This window comes from Spermophilus citellus, assembly GCF_964194105.1.
Source record: "Spermophilus citellus genome assembly, chromosome: 2".
In the NCBI taxonomy this organism is placed as follows: domain Eukaryota; kingdom Metazoa; phylum Chordata; class Mammalia; order Rodentia; family Sciuridae; genus Spermophilus; species Spermophilus citellus.
In genome coordinates this window covers 6,080,608-6,100,787 of record NC_138183.1, presented here as the reverse complement: position 1 = coordinate 6,100,787, position 20,180 = coordinate 6,080,608, and the positions used below count along the sequence as shown (strand labels likewise).

At 58.1% G+C, this 20,180-nt stretch overlaps 1 protein-coding gene across 2 annotated transcripts in view; it reads left to right on the top strand.

Moving 5' to 3' along the window:
* Nucleotides 1-15,853: 15,853 nt before the first annotated feature.
* Nucleotides 15,854-20,180, top strand: part of NCS1 (neuronal calcium sensor 1) — a 41,599-nt gene continuing 37,272 nt past the window's right edge. For both annotated transcript variants that reach the window (XR_014020400.1, XM_081279169.1), the window contains exon 1: nucleotides 15,854-15,985. Coding sequence is in view for 1 of the 2 variants with exons in the window: in XM_081279169.1 (XP_081135295.1) it covers nucleotides 15,922-15,985 (64 nt within the window). In the remaining variant the exon portion in view is untranslated. The remainder of the gene's footprint in view (nucleotides 15,986-20,180) is intronic.

Sequence of the window (20,180 nt, the reverse complement as noted above, 5' to 3'; positions counted from 1 at the left end):
CAACAGGTGTCAGATCAAGCTGAGAACCTGGGCCTCATAGGACTGGAGAGTGTCCAGTGCCTGGCGGTCAGGCCTGGGACAGGGCTGTTGGCTGCTGCTGCTGTATTTGTGGCAGAGTTAGGACGTTCCTTAGTTCACCCTACCTTAGAAATCCAGATGGAAAGGACCTCAGGGTGCGTGTCAGTTGGCCAGCACACTACCAAGAGTGGCCTCTCAGCCACAGCTCCTACCCCTGACCCCCAGTGGCCTTGGATTCCCAACGGTGTCTGAACAGAAGCCTGAGGAGCAGGCTGGGTGTCAGATCCCGGGGTTCTCCAACCTCAGCAAGCATGTGGACCCCAGGTTCTGGCTCCAGGCTCCTGGGAGGAGTCTGCATTGCTAACCTGCTCCTGGCAGTGCTGACAAGGGCCACACTTGGACAGCATTGCTCACTGGGTCCCTCAAGTCCAGCGTCCCTCCTCAGCTGGCCCAGGGATTAACATGCACCCAAAAGCACTCGCCTCGCCTAGAGCTCCCACTGACCCCAGCAGCAGCTCCACCTGCCTGGGGGGTTGCAGGTGGCTGGGTGGGGGGTGGCAGTGGGGAGCTTGGCAGGGCCTGGCTGTCCACTCCCCAGGCCAGCCTAAGTGAGAGCCCTTGCTCTGCCCCCTGCCACCTGGAGTTCCCAGCTGGACATGCTGCCCTGCAGGCGGCCTGAAGGCCAACTCGGAGCCACAGGGCCCAGTGCCTCCCCTGGGCTCCGTGTTGGAGGACTCGCCCTGTGCGTCTGACCAGAGCTTCGTTCTTGCTCATGTCCTGGGCAGAGCCACCTGGCACAGAGAGCACTCATCTAATGAGCACCCTACGTGCCTGTCCCTCGGGCTGGACCTCCTCCAGCAGGACCCCTCTGAGGTGGGTGGCCCCTCAGAACATCGCTCTGCCCCCTCGGGTCCGCTGAGCTGTCCATCACACGGCCATCGACGGCGCAGACACACCAGCCAGGGATTGTGGAGGGAGGAGAGGAGACAGACTCCCTGACGTCGTCCTCTCCCCTGTGTCCTGTGTCCTTCCCAGCAATGTGGGTTCCTGGGACCCTCACCCTGGGAGATTCCGGGTCCCCTTCTCCAACACCAGGGGTGGTCTTAGCGCTGTTGTGAGTCCCCTGGGGCTTATTCAGCTGCCCCCTGGGCTGTTTAAAGGCACATTAACGTTCAGACCCTCTCCAGTCCTGGTAAATAGGATCCGGGCCAAACACCAGGCCCTGCCCTTGATGGGCCCTTTCCCCGCCCCCACCCCAGTCCTGCGGGTCCAGTCCACCCACTTCTCTCTCCCCACTGCTACTGACCAAGCCAGCAGGTGGTCTGACCCCAGTCTTGCCCTTCTAGCCTGTTGGCCAGGGTGACTTCAAAAATGCCTGCCCACTGCATTAGGCAAAGATTTACAAATGAGCAGGAGGACGGCAGGCACTGCAGACATCGAGTGCATTTCCATACACTCCGCAATGGACAGTCGGAATGAAGCTAGAAGGGCCGGGGCTTGGTCGAGGCCCAGTGGTGGAGCACTTGCCTAGCGCCCGCGGTGAGGCTCTAGGTTTGACCCTCAGCACCACATAAAGGAAGTAAGTGAAGGTACTGTCCACCTTCAACCAAAAGAATTAAGAAGGAAAACTAGAAAGGGCTGGATGGGGCTGGGGTAGAGTGCCCCAGGGGCAGGGGTGGGTTCAACAGAAGAGCAGAACTTGAACACTGAGAACTGTCAACACATTGGGAAAAAGAAGGCCTAAGTAAATGAAATGACATTCCCTATATGTGGGTCAGAGGATATGGGGTTCAGATGAGGTGTTCCCCAAGTTGATCTACCAAGTCAGCGCAGTCTTCACTGAGCTCATGTCTGGCTTCTTTGCACAGATTTGCAAGCTGATCCTCAAATTGAACTGTAAGTCGGGGAATCCAGAGTGACCTACACACTGTTGAAAAGTAATAAAGGTGGCGCAGGCCTATAATCCCAGCAGCTTGGGAGGCTGAGGCAGGAGGATCGAGAGTTCAAAGCCAGCCTCAGCAACAGTGGGGCGCTAAGCAATTCAATGATATTCTGTTTCACAATAGGCTGGGGATGTGGCTCAGTGGTCAAGTGCCCCTGAGTTAATCCCCAGCACCACCCCCAAATAGTAACAAAGGTGACCAACTCCTCAATTTTAAAACTTACCACAAACCTAACAACATCAAGAAAAGCCAAGTGCTGTGTTGCACATCTTCACCCCAGCAACTCCGGAGGCAGAGGCAGGAGGATTGCCAGTTCAAGGCCAGCCTCAGAAACCTAGTGAGAACCTATCTCAAAAAATAAGCGTTGGGGATGTGACTCAGTGGTAAAGCGCACTGGGCTCACTCCCCAGGAAGGAAGGGTATTGGCATAAGTTTAGACATAGGTCAATTTAAGGGTCAAATGATCTCTTAGAAGAAAACTGGTAAGGGGCTGAGATGTGGCTCAGTGGCCGAGCCTTTACCTCACACATACCAGGCCCTGGGTTCAATCCTCAGCACCACTTAAAAATAGATAAATAAAACAAAGGCATTGTGTCAACTACAACTAAAAAAAGAATTAAAAAAAAAAAAAAAAGAGGGCTGGGGATGTGGCTCAAGCAGTAGCGCGCTCGCCTGGCAAGCGTGCGGCCCGGGTTCGATCCTCAGCACCACATACAAACGAAGATGTTGTGTCTGCCGAGAACTAAGAAATAAATATTAAAAATTCTCTCTCTCTCTCCTCTCTCTCTCTCTCTCTCTCTCTCTCTCTCTCTCTCTCTCCCCCCTCTCTCACTCTCTCTTTAAAAAAAAAAAAAGAAAACAGGTAAGTCTTCACATCTTTCTTAGACACCAAAGCACAAGCCACAAAAGGCAACAACAAAAAAGACTGGATTTGGTCAAAATGAAGACGTGCTGTGGAGGACATCAGCAAGAGTGGGCAGAGGGCCAGGTCAGTGGTGTCCTGTAGTCCCAGCCGCCTTGGAGGCTGAGGCTGAGCCTGGGCGTTTGAGGCCAACTTGGACAACAGAGACCCCAGTTCCTAACTTTTTTAAAAAAAAAAGTGAAAAGACAGCTCAAGTATTTGCAAATAGTTTATGGTATGGAATGAGGGTCTCATTTCCACAATATGTAAAAACTCTTAGTATTCAATAATAAAAAGGAACCCAATTTTAAAATGTGCAGACGGTCTGGACAGGCCTGTGTTGGGCATGACCCCTCCAGGTGCGTCCTGGTGCAATGCGTGTGGGATCCCTTCCTTCTGAAGGTTGGGTCCTACTCGGGTGCGTCATGGACCACATTTCATTCCCTAGTCATCTGGCGATGGTCATTTCGCTGCTGCTATGAGCACCCGGGTACAAGTGTCTGTTGGGTCCCCGCTGACCCCTCTTGTGTGTGCCTACCCGGGGGCGGCACTGCTGGTGGGGTGATCGCCACGGCAGCACCCCCTCCATTCCCACCAACAAGGCATCTAAATTCCAGCTCCACCTCCGGCCAGCACTGGATGGTTGTAGAATTCGTTTTAATTTGTTTTAGTGACAGCCTTCCAGATGAGTATAAAGTGGTATCTCTTTGTGACTTGTGGTCTTTTTGTTTTTGTTTTTTTTAAGAACAAAATGTGAATATTTCTATTGGAACCCCTGACACAGAAGGTACTGGGTTGCGGATGGATCCTATGAATGGCAGATAATAAACAGGGATTTTATTTGACATAAACAAAAACGCTTACACAGCTTTCACTTGGAAACAAACTCTTGCTTGACTATATTACTGAGCAAAGACAGAGCTGAAGCAAATGCCTTTCTTGTTTGCCACATATTTATGTATTTGGAGACAGGAAGACACTACTTGGTTTTATTTTTTGTTTGTTTGTTTGTTTTGGTACCAGGGATTGAACCCAGGGGGTGTTTAACCAGTGAACCACATCCCTAGCCCCTTTTATTTTATTTTTTTAATTTTGAGACAGGGTCTCACTAAGTTGCTTAGAGCCTCACTAAGTTGCTGAGGCTGGCCTCAAACTTGTAATCCTCCTGCCTCAGCCTCCCAAGCCACTGGCATTACAGGCATATGCCACTGTGCCCATCTTGAAATGTAAATTTTAAATGGGTATATGAATTGTATCTTGCTGAAAGTGTCCAAATAAATAAGACACACCATGACCTGAGCTCAGAGGTGGCTGTGGGAACACAGCCCAGCCCTGGGAGGGGAGCTCAAGGAGACCGTGAGGAAGCCCCGTCTATCCCAGGGTATGGGATGCAGTGACTTGAGGGGATAGGTCGGGGGGGTGTTCAGGCAGGGAACAGCGGGTGCTAAGGCCACTGGAGAGTACCAGGGGACAGCCCTTGGCCTCTGCTCTGGCCTTAACCCCTTCTCTATTCCACACTGGACCTTGGATTGCTTAGGCTTGTTCTTTGAGTGGGACTGACCCACTGCTTGCTCTGGGTTTTGACCTCCAGTGACTTAAGCTGATCACACGACCCTGTCTCCTCGCCCTTCTAACTGACAGATGGAAGAACAGACCAGTGACCCCGTCCAGGCCAGTCGGAGCCAGTGAGACCTAAGCCTGGATCCCACTTGGCAGGGTGGAGAATGGGGAGGAGATGAGTCACCTTCTGCAAGCTGTGACCCGAAGGTGGGGAGTCCTGCCACAGGGCCTTCCTGAGAGTGGCCTCAACACCGAGAAGATAGCCAGAAAGGGACAGGACACTGTGACACCTCAGCCTTGCGGGCCCTGGATCAAGCCTTGCCTGAGGCAGATGCTGCTGGACTCCAATTCCCTATGCTTGAGCCGCTGGGGCCCGGTTTTCTGTTACTGTCAAGTGCTTTTGCTTTTCCTTCAAGTGCCGCTGTGACTGAGGAAGGCAGGAGGCCCCAGGGAGCCCGGGCCCCCCCCCATCCTCCTCCTCTATGGCACAGCAGACGTGTCCCATCCACAGCCCGCTCTGGGCTCTGGAAGCAGCAGATCTTCCAGCCCGGAGCCTGGGAAGGAGCGGATTTCATTCCTGAGGGAAGCTGCTTGCCCTAGTGGACTCGCCGGTCCTCTGCCGCCTGGCTGGGGAGTTCCTGTCTCTACCTTGACGCTGTCCCGGCCACATCAACCCATCAGGTGGCCGCATTGATTTTTAATCATGTTTTCCTCTCGTGATGAGTCTCTGGGCCTGAGGGACACTCTTAGCACCACACATGCAGAGCTGCCTGCGCAGGGGCCATTCAGGCAGGATTATTAACAAGCCTGTCCCCCCCTCCCCTCCCCCCGGGGCCTGCGAAGTCCGGGGCAGGTTGCTGTTAAGTTGCCCACTGGCCACTGCCCGGACTGGGGCGAGGACCTCACACGCCTGGCTCTCGGGGTGGTTAGTCCATTCTGACCCCTGAAGGCGCCCACAGGTGCTCTATCCCCCAGGGGCTGCTGTGTGGCCTAGCCCCCGTGGAAGTGGACTTCATGGCGCTGGGGAAGGGGCCCAAGGCAGGCGTGGCAGGTTCTGCACTGCTGAGGGCAGGGCCTCCTCCTCACCGTCTGGCTGGAGTGCCCGGGGCAGAGCTGGGCTTCCCGGACACTCACCCCACCCCAGGGCCCCTCCCCATGGCCAAAATCCCCTCCTCATACTGACCGCAGGGTTTCAGCACGTGCAGGGGGCTCGCACACACTCGGTCCACCGCAGCAAGCTGCCCCCAAGCCCAACAGGCCTGAGGACCACAGAGCCACTAGGATGGGCAGGAGCTGGGGGGAGGCCGGCCTCTGTGGGCATGCCACAGCTGCCCCCCCCCCATTCCCTGCCCCTGGCTCGGCAGCCAGTTCTGGGCAACAATGGTTGGGTATTGCCAGTGACCATGGGTGTGGCTGGTGACCCCTGGGTGTGGCTGGTGACCCCTGGGTGTTGCTGGTGACCCCTGGGTGTTGCTGGTGACCCCTGGGTCCTGCTGGTGACCACTGGATGTTGCTGGTGACCCCTGGGTGTGGCTGGTGACCCCTGGGTGTTGCTAGTGACCCCTGGGTCCTGCTGGTGACCACTGGATGTTGCTGGTGACCACTGGGTCCTGCTGGTGTTTCTGAGCAAGGAAGCACAGGGTGGGGTGGGGGCTGCCGCTCCACTCTCCCTCCTTCCCTCCCTCCCTCACTGTGTCTAAGGGTGGGGGAGCTGAGGAGGTCCCCCTGGGTGCCTCTCAGATGCCATTCACACGTGCAGAAGTAGCCGCAGGGGGGTGAGGGCTGCTGCAGGCTCCCCCTGCCTGAGTCTGTGAGGATTCCCGGGTCCCAGCAGCCCCAGCCCGTCCTGAGAGAGCTTCTGCTTTGTCCTAACTTAACACTCGACCTCTTCCTGGGCCCTGGCACCCATCATCAGCGTGGGCTCCCGGGTCAGCACAGGTGGGACCGTTAGCCCCAGCAGGACAACAGCACACTGAGGAGGGTGGGAACTCATCATCGGGACGAGGTCCCTAAAGACGAGCTGCTGTTGACCAAGATGCACTTGTTGTCGGACCCCTGAAGGGAGCGGTCGGTTTCCACCAGTGAATCCTCAGAATCTTGGCCAGTGAGGTCCCCAGGCCTCCCAGAGCTGCTTGGAGGAGGAGGCTGGAGGGGGCGCTCACTCGCCCTGCAGCCAGCACAGCTGTCGTGTGGCAGCCCCAGGCTGGGGACTGCTGCCCACCTTGGTGCTGGAGTACCCTGAACTGGACAGAGCCACATGAACGTGGGCCTCAGCAGAGCCCTCCTGTCTGTCCCTGGATTCTAGGAATGTTTCCTACTCTGTAGGGAGCCCACTGGGGTGGGCGGGGGACAGAGAAGCCTGGCTTGAATCCCCTGTGGACAGTCAGCTGTGTGCTGGGTCCAAGTGCCTCAACCTCTCTGGGCCTTGCCACCTAATTCACAGGGGCCTGCAAAGGTTCAGGAAGCGGATCCAGGGGAAGCCTTTGACACACGGCCTGCAGTAAGTGGGGTCTGCCGTTGTCACTGCAGGACTCACTGTTTACCAAGGTGACACAAGTTCCATTCTGAATGTGAGAGAAGCCGAAGGGCTTCAGAGAAAGCAGCGTCCTCCCTCTGTCCAGCTCCGGTGTCCTTTGCACCCCAACATGCCGTCATTATAGCACACGGCGTCTGGCTGGGAGGGATGTGGAGGCCCCCGCACAGACAGGGAAACCGAGGCCCACAGAAGCAGAGTCCAATCTGCACCAGGAGTTGGTGGCCGCTGACGGTGGCCTGCGTTATTGGACTCCATGTGTGGCTGCCCCAAGGAGAGTCTGATGACCTTAATGTCGTGGTCAGGCATTAAGGGGGGGTGTGGAGTCAATGTCTGGCATTCAGCCTGGTCTGAGCTGCTCTGGGTGGGGCACTGAGCCGCCAGCAGGTCACTCTGCCCCCCCCAGGGGCCCTGTTGGCTCAGGGGGAACTAGTGTTGGGGGACCGAGACCCAGGAGAGCTGAGCCAGGCCAGTGCCCACCTGTGGCTCTCCTGGATCTGCCCAGAGGAGTCCACTTCCAGTCCCTGGCTGGGGAGGAGGGACGGGCCCATCCCAGGTGCTGCGGGATGGTGGATGGAGTGACGAGGTCCCAGCCTGGTGGCCACAGTCGGACCTCCCTCCAGGTCTGGCTTTGTGAGTCCCCAGTAGCCTGGAGGGCAGGGGAGGCCGAGCACATGGGGCCAGCAGGACAGAGACCCAGAGCGGGGTCCGGGGCTTGCCCCCTGCCACCCATGGCCATCCCAACCAATGATCAGTCCCCATTCTTCAGGAAAGCACCCAATTTGCTTTAAGGGACACTCCCCCTTCCCAACCGGGAAGCCGTGGTGGCACCAGCTAGCCGTCCCCTGCTCAACCCGTCTCTCCCAGGATTGAAGGGTGCAGAGGGCACGGGCTGCAGACTCTCCCTGGATCTTGGACTCCTGGCCCTGCCCCTCCTCCTCTGCCGTCCAGCTGCTGGGCTCTTCACAGTCCCTTAGAACCTGCCACCAGCTGCCTTTGATCCCTATTGCTGAGACCCTGGAGCCCTCGTGACTGGAGAGGGGCACCCCGTGGCTGGCCTCACCTGCGGTGTCCCACGGGCTTTCGGGCCCTTCTGATAAATCCCCTTCCTGGCCTCCCTGGCTCAGGGTGCAGGGAGGATGTCCCCAGGCAGGGTCAGCGAGGCTGGGAATGGCAGGTCTGCTGAGGGTGCAGCTGGGCTTCTTTTCCACCCCTGCCCTGGGCAGGCCTGAGCTCGGCTCACTGCGGCCCCCGCGGGCACGCGGGAGGCTGGTGGGCAGCTTCTCTGAGGCCGTCCCTGCAGCCTGGGTGGCTGCTGGGGAAGGTGGACTGCAGAGAGGGCATTTCTTTCCCAGACCCTGCGGACAGCAGCCACCTGCCAGGGCCAGGCCAGGGCCCCCGCCGATTGATGGCTGTCCCAAGGCCTGAGAGTCATGAGCTCCGGGAAGGGAGAGGTGAGAGTCCCTTCTCACCTGCGGGGGCCTGGCAGAGCCGGGAGCATCTGTTCCACTTCCACTTCCCTCCCCCAGGGATCTTAGCCAAGGTCTTGGGGGCCTGGAACCAGGCTGGTGGCCTCTCTGAACCTCAGTTTCCTCAATCTATAAGTGGGCGTGGCCGTGCCCTGGGACACCTACTACCTGCAGGGGTTTTGTGGGCCTTGACACAGGCTGCTCCTGCCACGGGAGGAGTGGTCCTCCCAGAGGGTGGCTGAGCCAAGTGGACTTATGAATGTTCGAGAAACGGGGGGCCACGCCCATCTGGCCTGGGAACAAATGCCTCCTGCTCCGCCCTCCAAGTCTTTTTTCCTTTATCAAGAATAATTATGGCCAGGGGCACCATGTGCCTGTGATCTCAGCTACCCAGGAGGCTGAGGCAGGAGGATCACAAGTTCAGGCCCACCTGGGCAACTGAGCGAAACACTGTCTCAAAAACTACAAAGGGCTGGGGGGAGGCTCAGGGGTAAAGCTGGTGCTTGGCATTTGTGAGTCCCTGGGCCCAATTCCCAGCACATGTCCATGCACTAGTAAAGTGAAAAAAAAAAGCTTATTTGTCAAGAATAATAACAGCCAATCTTCACTGAACAGGGCTAAATATTCTAGATACATCGCGTGTGCGTGCGTGCGTGCGTGTGTGGTGTGCTAGGAATGGAACCCAGGGGTGCTCTAATACGGAGCTTCACCCCCAGCCCTTTTCATTTTAATATTGAGGCAGGGTCTCCCTAAGTTGCTGAGGCTGGCCTCCAATTTGCCATACTCCTGCCTCAGCCTCCTGAGTTACTGGATTACGCAGCTACATGTATCCTTTTATTCCCATAATGCCCCAGGTAAGAGGCAGTGTGTTTTATTTATTATCCCCACTTTCCAGATGAGGAAGCTGAGGCTTACGGCTTTAGGTAACTTGCCCAAGTCCACACAACAGGAAGTGGAGCCCAGTCCCAGGGCCTGTGCTCACCCCTGTTTTACCTTGCTCCTATCCACAGGAGGAAGCCACTGGCCACTTGCACAGGACACTAAAACACCAGGACTGGCCAGAGGGCACGGCGAGCATATGACCACGATGGGCAGTGGGACGTCAGGGACGGCCCTCTCCTGTCCTCCTTGAACCCTTGAATGGGAAGTACTTTCCCCCGGGGGGTGCGCAGCCTGCTACTCAGCTGCTACTGGGGGGAGTCTGCCGTGTTCCTGGGGGACACGGAGGCCTGGAGTCCAAGCTGAGTCCCCCTCCCTGGTGACCCGGAGCCGCAGCATCATGGTCCCCAGCACTCTCCAGCTGGGCCCGGGCCTCCTTGATGGCCGTCCAGCCCTGACGGTGGACGCGCAGGGGGCAGCCTTTGCAAGGTGCTCCAGTGCTGCTCCCAGGGAGCTGGGACCCAAGCATTCCTGTAGACCTGGCCGTCCCTCAGGGTGGATTCCTAGAAGCAGAATTGCTGAGTCAGAGTCTGGACAGCCAGAGTCAGCTGTGGCCGCAGCTCACTCTTGGGCTCCTTGGCAAGGTTTGTTGTGAAGATTTTTTTTCTGTTTTTGCCAGTTGGTCTGCTTCTCTCTCTCTCTCTCTCTCTCTCTCTCTCTCTCTGTCTCTCTCTCTCTCTCTGTCTCTGTCTCTCTCTCTCCCCCTCCCTCCTTCTCTCTGTCCCTCTCTCTCTCTCTCTACCCCTCCCTTCCTCTCTCTCCCCCTCCCTCCTTCTCTCTCCCTCTCCCCCTCCCTCCCTCCCTCTCCCCCTCCCTCCCTCCCTCTCCCCCTCCCTCCTTCTCTCTCTCCTGCTCCCTCTCTGTCCTAGTGGATGGTATTTTTATTTACACACCGTATCTAGATCCCTAACTCTCACACAGTTAATGGGTCTGCTTCTCTCTGATGACTTGTGAGGACCCTCTCATCCAGGGCCTGGCCCCCTAAGGTCCTCCTTTGTATCTCCAGTTAGACCCTTTCCCCAGATTTCTGTTGAGGGGCTCATCTTTTTCTTCTTTGCTAAGAAAACTCTGATACTGTCTCCCCCTCAGCGCTGGGGAGGGACCAGGGCCTCCCACATCTGGGACTAGAACTCTGCCCTGCTGCACCCCAGCCCTCGAGGTACCAACTCCCCGTCATGTGCTCGAGCGAAGCATGTAAAAAGCCGAATCGACACACACTAATTGTACATATTTATGAGGTGCAATGGGATGATTTTACCCATGTATAAAATGTACAATGATCAAATATGGGCGTTACATTTCTAACTCCTTACATTTATCATTTCTTTGCAGGAGAGCCTAGGATTGTCTTGCTTCTAAGTCTTTGTAAGTTATGTAACAAATTGTTATAAACCGTGGACATCCTGCTGGGCTGAAGATGTAATTCTTCCCATCTAACTTATGTTTTTCTTCTTTTGATGGTACTGGAGATGGAAACCAGGGCCTTGTGCATGGTAGGCAAGTGCTCTACCGCTGAGCCATATCCCAGTCCTTTTAATTTTATTTTAAGACATGGTCTTGATAAATTGCTGAGGCTGACTGGAATTTTCAATCCTCCTGCCTCAGCTTCCCAAGTGGCTGAGATTACAGGAGTGGGCCACAGTGGTACCCAGTGAGATTTCATTCTTTTCATGGCTGACTAATATTCCGCTGTGTGGATGTACCACATTTAATCCCTTCATCCACGGATGAACACCTGGGGTTGATTGCATACCCTGGCTACTTGTGAACAGTGCAGCAATAAACACAGCATAAAGTATTGGTTTTATAAACTCTTCCCTCATACTATCATATTTATTATTCCCACATGATCTGGGAAGTAATTTGCCAAAAGCCACATAGTAATGAGGGACAGAAAGGACAAGGGCTAAGCCTGGGCCTGAGCATCGTGCTTTATGCTGAGGGTTCATGGGAGCCCCCTACGTCTCTACTGGGCCAAATCACAGCCACCCTCATCCCAGCTGCTAAGGAGCCAGGTGCCCTCTGTTTCACCCTGTCCCCCTAATCTCAGAGCAGCAAGGACTTGTGCAGCACCCCTATGTCACATAAGTCATATGGGCTGGGGGCTGGAGATCACAGCCCCACAGAGGAGGAGCTCCCTGCTGGATGTTCACCAGGGGGGCTAGGGGCCACCTTCTCCCTCTTTGCCAATCAGGTGTTCCCCTCCTCCTTCACGCTGGGTGGAGGGGACTTTTACCCTAGTTGTTCCTCTGGGGACAGCTGCGGTGGCCAGCTTGTTGCTAGTTCTGACCTAACCATCTGGAGGCCTGGGGAGTCTGGCCAGGGAGCCGAGCCCTCAGGGGGTCGGGAACCGACAAAACGTCTCCCTTCCTCAAAAGCATGGAATTGGGGAGAAGAGTCTGTGTAGAGCGCAGGCCAGGGCCTGGGGGCAGGGGTGGTAGGTGCTCAGCGAACACGAAAACTGCTGAATCGTTCACTTGAAAATGATGAGTTTGATCATGAGAATTACATCTCAATAAAGAGCGAGAAAAATGCAGATGCAAGGATAAAATTAAAGCGATGTCATGTCACCCTTACTAATGAGAGCGAGGACATTTTGGGGCACAGCCTCCCGGCTGTTTCTTACAGGGCTGTATTTATTTGATTAATCTATGCACACTGGTTTATAACCTTTTTAAAAATATTTTTCTTTTTTAGCGTGAAACTCAACATCCTCACTTGGGTGTCTTGGAGACATCTCAGATCTGATATCTGAGCTCACAACTCTCCTCCGGAAACCGGGTCCTCCTCACGAGGCCCCCACTTCAGATGTACAGCCCTGCCTTGGGGGTCCTGGCAGCCACCAGCCCTTGACCCCCAGCAGGGAGCTGCCTTTGACCTCTGCCTCCCCAGATACAGCCCCAGCCATTCCCCTGCCTCCTCACAATCTGGTCCATGGCCGTTCAAACTCCCAGGCTCCTCCAGGGCCCCCTCACCCACCAAACTCCAGGCAGAAGGGACTGGAGCTGGTGTTCCCAGGAGGGCCAGGGTGTTTGGGGACGGTGATCTGAGCCCTCCGTCCTGGATGGCTCCGGCTGAGGCATCTTCAGGGACTGGGCAGAAAACCTGGCCAGGACAGGGGGCGTGTCTGCTGGGAAGGCCCAGCACCTTTGACAGGCCGTCCTCACCCTGGGGGCCTGAGACACCCTTGCCTGGCCCGCCCCTCAGCTTCTCCCTCTTCCTAAGCCATGTCCTCCTGCCCTGCCATCACTCCTAGGACGCCCCACCATCCTGGTGGTCCCCCCACTTGTCACAGACACCCCTGCATCACCCGGCCCGACCTTCTTGGGCTGCGTGGCTCTCTGTGGTCTCATCCAGACTCTGCAGGAAGCCTCCCCTGCCCCCTCTCCGGAGTCCAGCAACCCCAGCGCATCTCTGCTTGTATGTCCACTCCACATTTCACTCCTCACTGGTCCAGGAACGGACTCCTGCTTTCCTCCCCAAACGGCCCACTGCCCACTGTAGCAAACAGAAACCCCATGCTTCCGGTCGCTGGGGTGAGAGCCCTGACCACCCTCCCTCTCCGGCCTCAGGCCTCCCTTGGCCCGTTGGCAGTGTCACTACCCCAGAGGACACCCCAGCCTGGTGGGCGCTCTTCATGCCTCCCCTGCCTAACCTGCCCTGCCCCACCCCCGCTGGCTGCGGCTGCTGTCCCCTCTGACAAGTCCCCTCTGGCAGGTCCCCTCTGGCAGGTCTGCAACAGGGAGGGCCCCAGCTAGATGCAGTCAGACCCAGTCTGCCCTTGTCACCCAGCTTTGCCTTGCTGTGTGCTGTGGCCTGAGGGTCCCCCAAGGCCTCACTGTGAGGTGGAAGCTTCATCCGACTAAAGATTTAGAGGGGAGCTTTGGGGAGGTGATTAAGATGAGGTGAGGTCACCAGGTGGAGTCCAGGTGAATCTGGTCAATCACACACACACACACACACACACACACACCCCTCTTTCCACCTGACACCCTGCACTGCCTGGGGCTCTGGCAGCACGGCCAGTGCCCGATACACCCTGGACTATGCACCTCCAGAACCTGGAGCCAAAATAAACCTTTTTTTTTTCCCCCAGAAGCGACAGGTGGCCCACCCAGGGTGGCGGGACCGCTTCCCCCATGGCTCGCTCCTCCCCTTCTTCAGGTCACTGTTCAAATATCCCTTTTTAGTGAGGCCCCCTTTCCATTAAAAACCTCATGGCTCAGTGGGGCGTGGTGGCCCCCGCCTATGATCACAGTGACTCCGAGGCAAGAGGATCACAAGTCCCAGGCCAACCTGGGCAGCTTAGTGAAGCCTTCTCAAAATGAGAAATAGAAAGGGCTGTGGGTGTGGCTCAGGGGTAGAGCAGCCCTGGGGTCAGTCCCAGTACTGAAGAACAAGAACTCTCATTCCCTTCTTCTCGTTGGGTCCCTCTGGGAGGCCATGGATTTTACTCGTGCCATCTTTCATATTGCTCGTGGGGTACGTTATATTTCACCTTCACATGTTGTTTGTTTATTGCTCACATCCCCCTCCCCTCACCAGAGTGTGAGCTCCACCTGGTGGGGTTTGTCTACATCCCCAGGGGCCTGGCACACAGGAGGTGCTCACTAAAGTACCCATCTGCAAAGCCCCCAAAGCCCCCGACTCCTCCGGCAGCTGTTTCCATGTGTGTCCCCCAGAGCCGTCTCCATGGGGTTGCTGTGGACAGTCATGGTGGGGCCCCAGTGCCCAGCACAGGGTCTGGCACATAGACAGTGACCAACAACTACGCCTGGGATGAGACCTGGGTTTCTAGAGGATTTCAGTTGCTTCTCTGTGACTCATTCCAGCCACCTGCTGGTCCTCCTGCCTCGTCACGGGCAAAAGCTCAGGCCTGGCTGTGAGCTGAGCCCTCACCATGGGTCTCTCTCTGGCGACCACTCTGAATTGGTCCTCACAGTTGGGACATCCCGCTCCCAAGTCTATAGTGGGTCCCTCCAGCTGTGAGCCTAGACCCAGCTTTTGGGGGCCCATGCTCTCCCCACTTCCTCCACAAAATGGGCCCTCAAGCCAGCGAGTACTTCCTCCAGGCGTTAGCCTGAGCAAGGCCTTCCCTGGAGAGCTGAGCGTCTGGAAGTAGGAAAGGCAGCTGGACTGAAGGGCCTGCTCAGGGTTCCTCTGGGCGGCCTGGACATCCTGAGGTCCCCACACTGGAAAGGTGGGGAGGAAAGAGCCTGCCTGTTTATGGTCATCCCCGCGCCTTCTGCCCCAGCCCAGGCTTCTGGCACCCCTCAGTCCTTCCCTCATTCACTGAGGTTGGAGGGAGGCCCCCTGGGGCCTGGAGATATGGCTCCTGCAGGGACCTGTTCTCTAGTGGAGGGGCCGGCAACCCCTCAGCAGGAAACAGGGCAAGTGTGTGGCTGACGCCAACATAAAGCTGGGAAGGAGGATGGGAAAGGTCTGAACATGGGTTGACACTTAGCATGGGAAGGCCCTGCTGGACTCTCTCCTGAACCCCCACCCGGAACCACTGGCCCCTGTGCATCCAACTCTGGAGCTGGGGCCACTGACCTCAGCCTCACTTGCCCTGCCCAGGAGGGGTCCTTCCACACTGGCTAGAGAACCAGGGGAGGCAGGTCTCACCCTGTCAGCCCTGCTGAGATCCCTCCATGGGCGCTGGGGACAGAGGCCAGCTCCTTGGATAGAGGGGCATTCCAGGCGCCCTTCGCTGTGGCCTCAGGCCACTCCAGCACAGGGAAGCGGCCCACCTAGGTTGACTGAACCCCGACTTCCCCAGCCCCTCTCTCCCTGGGGGTTGGAGGTCACCTTCCCCCGGGCGCGGGTAGGTGTCCCCCACTCCTCGCGTACTGCCTGCACTGCAGGGCCGGGCCTTCGAGGGATGGAACCGCGCCTGTCCTGTTGGCCGCCGCGTCCCCAGCGCCCGACAAATCCGTGTCGAACGAATGAGTGTCGCCGGGCAGGGACCTGGCCTCACTAGCGTCAGACCTTCCGGGCCCTACCCGCCGCTCGGCCACGGAGGGGGCCCCTTGGCAGAGCGGGTGGCGGGGCGCCCGTCCGGGACGCGGGGAGCAGAGGGGGCCGCGCCGGGGCCGGGCGGCTGCGGGGGGAGGTGGCGCCGGCGCTGAGTGGCGGCTCCGGGCCCACCCCTGGCGCGCCGGTGCGGGCGGGAGGCGGGAGGCGGGGAGCGCAGGGCGGCGGCGAGCGGCGGCGCAGCAGCGAGCATGTGCCGCGGAGCCCAGTAACCAGGGACGACCACGGCTCCCGAGCGCCCGCCGCGGCGCCCAGCCCAGCGCAGCCCCGCGCCGCGGCGCCCGCACCGCCCGGGCCTGCCCAGCGGCCGTCCCGCGCCCCGGGCCCCGCGCCGCGCCGCGCAGCGCGCCCCAACCGAGCGCCCGGGCCGCGCGGGCACGGCGCAGACAAAGGCGCGGCCCCGGCCCGACCCGGCCCGGCCCGCCGGCCCCCCGCGCGCCCCGCCCCGGCCCGCCCCGGCCCGGCCGCTCCAGCTGGGCGCCCCGACCCGTCCGGCCCGGGGGGCGGGGGCCGCGGCCGCCGAGGATGGGGAAATCCAACAGCAAGTTGAAGCCTGAAGTTGTGGAGGAGCTGACCAGGAAAACCTACTGTGAGTGCGCGCGCCCCTCCCCCGCGCCCCCGGCCTCCCGCGGCCCACCCCGCTCGCGCCCAGACCTCCGCGGGTCGCTCCCCGCCCCGCCTCCGCCTCGGGCCCCTCGGAAGCCCGGGCCGCGCCCCTGCCCCACACCTGGCCCCATTGTTCTGGCCCCCGCCCCCAGCCCTGGCAGTGTGCCGCCTGTCAGCGTGCGCGGGCTGCCGGCAGGCCGGGAGGGAACCCCGGCCCACCCGCGGCCCACTCCCCGCAGAGCTGTCCGAAGAGGCAGGGGCAGTGCCAGGGCAGGGGGCGGTGGTCCCGGGAGGGGGCGCCCGGGTGCAGCGTGGCTCGGGCTGCGCGGAGTCGACTGGCAGGAGCGCGGCGGGTGGGTGATTCATGCATCACGATGCTGCTGCTGCTGCTGCTGCTGCTGCTGCGAGGTTGGCCTGTCGCCCCCTCCCTGGCCCTGATCGTGTGTGGGGGGTGGCGAGACTTGGCAAGCGCTCATGGCAGTGACGGGGGAGAGGGGCGGGGGAAGGGTCCCTGGCACCCTGTTGGTTGCCGCATTTAGTCTGAATTCTCGGGTCCCATCTTACCTCCCTCCTTGTCTCCTTCACACCGGAAATGAGTTTATACAACTGTAGCTGATTCGGAGGGTTTGATCCTTTAACCGTTTGGGCAGCCCCAAAAGGAAGGTATGTCCCCTGTGGACATCAGTGGATCAGTGCCGGTGTCTCTTTCCACCTGCCCAACTTCACACTCTCCCGGGCTCTCCAGTTTCTCCATACCAGGTTTCCCCTTCCTGCAGCCTCTCTGGAGGTAGCCCAGCTCGCCAGAGGTTAATTGCACTGGTTCCTGATCACCCTGTCTTTTCTGGGGATGAGGAGGGGGGATCTTCCCTGGAAGGGCCTATGCCTGAATGTTGGGCTTGGAAGCGGGCAGTGGCCTGTGGATTGGGCTGTAACTCAGCAGATGTACCTGGGCAGCTCCATGGGCTGCACCACCCCTGGAGGCAGCAGATTGACTGCCAAGCGCATGTATAGAGGAGGCTTCAAGCTTGGGAGGAAGCTCTGGTGCATTGCACAGCCTCTCCCCCTCCCCCCACTCCATCAGTCTTCAGGGCACGTTTGCAGGTCTGGCCAAGCCCCTGCTTCAGCCCCATGCCCCTCGCCCCCATGTGCTTGGAACAAAGGGGACTTTCCCAAAAGTGCTGGTACTGGCTCTTCTCCAGGGGAATTGTGGGCCGGGCGGTCATATCCAGTACCCGCTCCTCAGAGGGCTGAAGTTCCTGGCCCAGGGGCCACTCTCTCTCTTTCCAAGGCAGATGTTGTTTTGTGAAGTTGCTGTACCCTCCTCGAAGCTCAGTCCTCGGCAGGCAGGCTGCAGGTAGGACCTCCTGCGTCCTGTCCCTGGGAGGCAGAGGGCACCATGGCTTCTCCAGGAATAGTGGTATCTTCTGCACCAGGCCGTCTCCAACAGGGTGGGGCAGGGAGCTGAGTGCAGCTGGGGGTCCTACTGATTGAGCACACTATGCATGACATGTGGGTAGCACAGCGACTTGACAGTGGCCTATGTGTGGGTCCTGTTGCTGTCACCACCTACAGATGAGGAAACTGAGGCTCAGAGAGGTGAAGGGGCATGCCCAAGGTGCCACAGCCATTTCCAGGCCCTTCTGGGACTTGCACTCAGTCTGCTGCTCCTGCGCTGTGCCCAGGGAGAGACCTTGGGGCCCACGCCAGGAGCTCCCCTGTGCTCCCTGTTAGGTTCTGCCCTGAGCCCGTGAGCGTAGATGCAGGGAGGGAGGGTCCAGCCCTCTCTCTCTGGGGCTGACCTGTCGTCTTTGGGAGAAGTTGGGTCAACAAAGCTTTGTTAGGAGCTGGCACGCTGGTGCTGGGCTGGGCTATTTGTAAAGGTCTTTGGAGACCTGAACAGTTTTGGTGAGGGAGAGAGCCTGGGTACCTTTCCTCTGGGGGAGCCCTTATTAGGGGTGGGGAAGCGCTGGTGGGCTCACTTGCCTCCTCCCTGACCCTTTGTTGATGCCAGGTTCATCAGGGCAGGCCCCCAGCCATGTGGCTGACAGCTGTCTCCTCTGTGTTGCCACTTAGTAGGTCCACAGATAATTGTTGAATGGAAAGTCTTTGGGCAGGACAAGCAGAGGAATCCTGCAGCCTGTCAGGCCCCCCCTTGGGCTTCCCCCTGATGCTGTGGAGCCATCTGCTCTTTGTTCTAGGGGATTCTGGGTGTAGGGTCAAGAGAAGAGCTAAGGGGGAAGAACTTGCAAATGTCCGTGTCTCCAGGAGTGCTAGTGAAGCCTCAAGGTGCCTGGGCCGCCCTTCTAGGTTTCTGAGTCCTTAGTTCTGGCAGAGCGTGTGTGGCCCCCAGAAGGCCATGGGAGGGAGTTTGGACTTTTCCCAAGATGGGTGGGGAGCTCTGGAAGGGTGTGAAATGGGCCCAGGAATTTGCATCCTTGATGAGTGCCACGCAGACCTTGGTGGGGGATCCCTGGCTGAAGAACCAGCGTTCTGACGTGTGCTGGGGTTCTCGGCTCCTGCGCACAGATGGCTTCAAGGCCAAGTGGGCCCGGGAGCTTCAGGTGTTCACATCTGTGCCAACGCTGGGTGCCCTGGCTGGTGGCCATTCTCCTTCCTGTGGCCTGTGGAAGAGCTCCAGCAGGGTGCCTCTCTAGATAGGTCTGGATCCAGCCTGGCAAATCCCTCTGTCTTTCAGGCTTAGCATCTTAGAGCAGGTTTTTTTTTTCTTCCTTTGCAGATAAGATTATTTAAATCAGTGCCTGGCAAGCCACCCTCGGCCTTCCTGGGATAGTTCCCCCAGGAGGGGGAGGTTAGAGGATGGGGAGGACCCCCCTCAGCCCTTCTCACCCAGGACTTAGGGAGCAGTGGTCAGCATTGCCAGACTTCTTTGAGGTCTGGCCCACCCTCTTGCAGCCTGTTGTATCCCTGGGTACCCAGGCGGTGGACAGGCCAGCCCCCTTGCTTCAATGACCCTAATCTGCAAAATAGGTACCTGGCTCTGAGGGGTGTGAGAAGTCGATGAGATGATAGATGGACAGCTTTGGCCTGCTGTAGGGCAGGTGGTAAGTGGCCAGCAACAGTGAGCGGTCATTATTGATTTTGTTATTTTCATATACAGTTCAGCTTCATCTTGAACTGGTCTTTGATAAATGTCATTTCTGCACAGAAGAATCTTCCTATAGCCCAGGCCTTAGTGCCTGGCAGAGAAGGCATAGGAAGGTGGGATTGGGGTCAGGGGCCAGATGCCTTGGGCATAGAGTCTCTCCTCTGGAAAAGGGCTTCTTGGAGGCCTTGGAGCTGGGTGGTGTCTGGGTACTGGAAGGATTTTGCATGGCACCTGGTTCTGAGGGGACCCTTCCAGGCTCCTCTGGCAGCCACTGGTCCCCTGAGGCACGGGTCTCCAGCAGGAGGGGCACAGAGGGTCAGGAGCCATCCTTCCTGTGCAGAGACTGGTGAGGCTGGCCATGCGGGGGCTGGCAGGACCACCAAGCCCGGCCTCCTTCTGGAACCTGGTCCTGTTCTTTCTGCCACCGTAGGCCTCTCCTGTCCCACCTGCCACTGGAGGGTCCTCCCCTCTGCTGTGTAAGGTGCCAGTTCTTTCCCTGGGCAAGGCTACCTTGGGTGGACCCAGCTTCCTCTGGGGTTGAGCCCTCCTGGAGTGAGGTGTGGGCCATGAGGACGCTGCTCGTGAGTGGCAGAGCGTGCGTGGCCCCCAGAGGGCCATGGGAGGGAGTTTGGACTTTTCCCAAGATGGGTGGGGAGCTCTGGAAGGGAGTGAAATGGGTTGGAAAAGATCAATCTTGGCCACAGTTCAAAGATTGGATGGGCAGATAGTAGCTGAGACCTGAGGGGGTCGCAGCAATGGACTGGGTGCCACAGGGGATGATACAAAGGACAGATTCCAGATGCACTTAGGAGGAAGGCTCAGGAGGACACGGTGCACAGTTTCCGTTGCTATCTAAATATGTCATTATCTACTTGGTTTCCAAGTTTTAAAATCGGTTGGGAATGTTTGTCCACATCATTAACTGTTCTTGTAAAGCATGATTTTTAAAATAGTGCACCATGTGAATGCAATAGATTTTATTTAATCCCCTGTCATTGGACAGCTAGATTGCTTCCACCCCACCCCAAATATCAATAGTGTTGTGATGGACATTCTGTACTGAATCTTTACA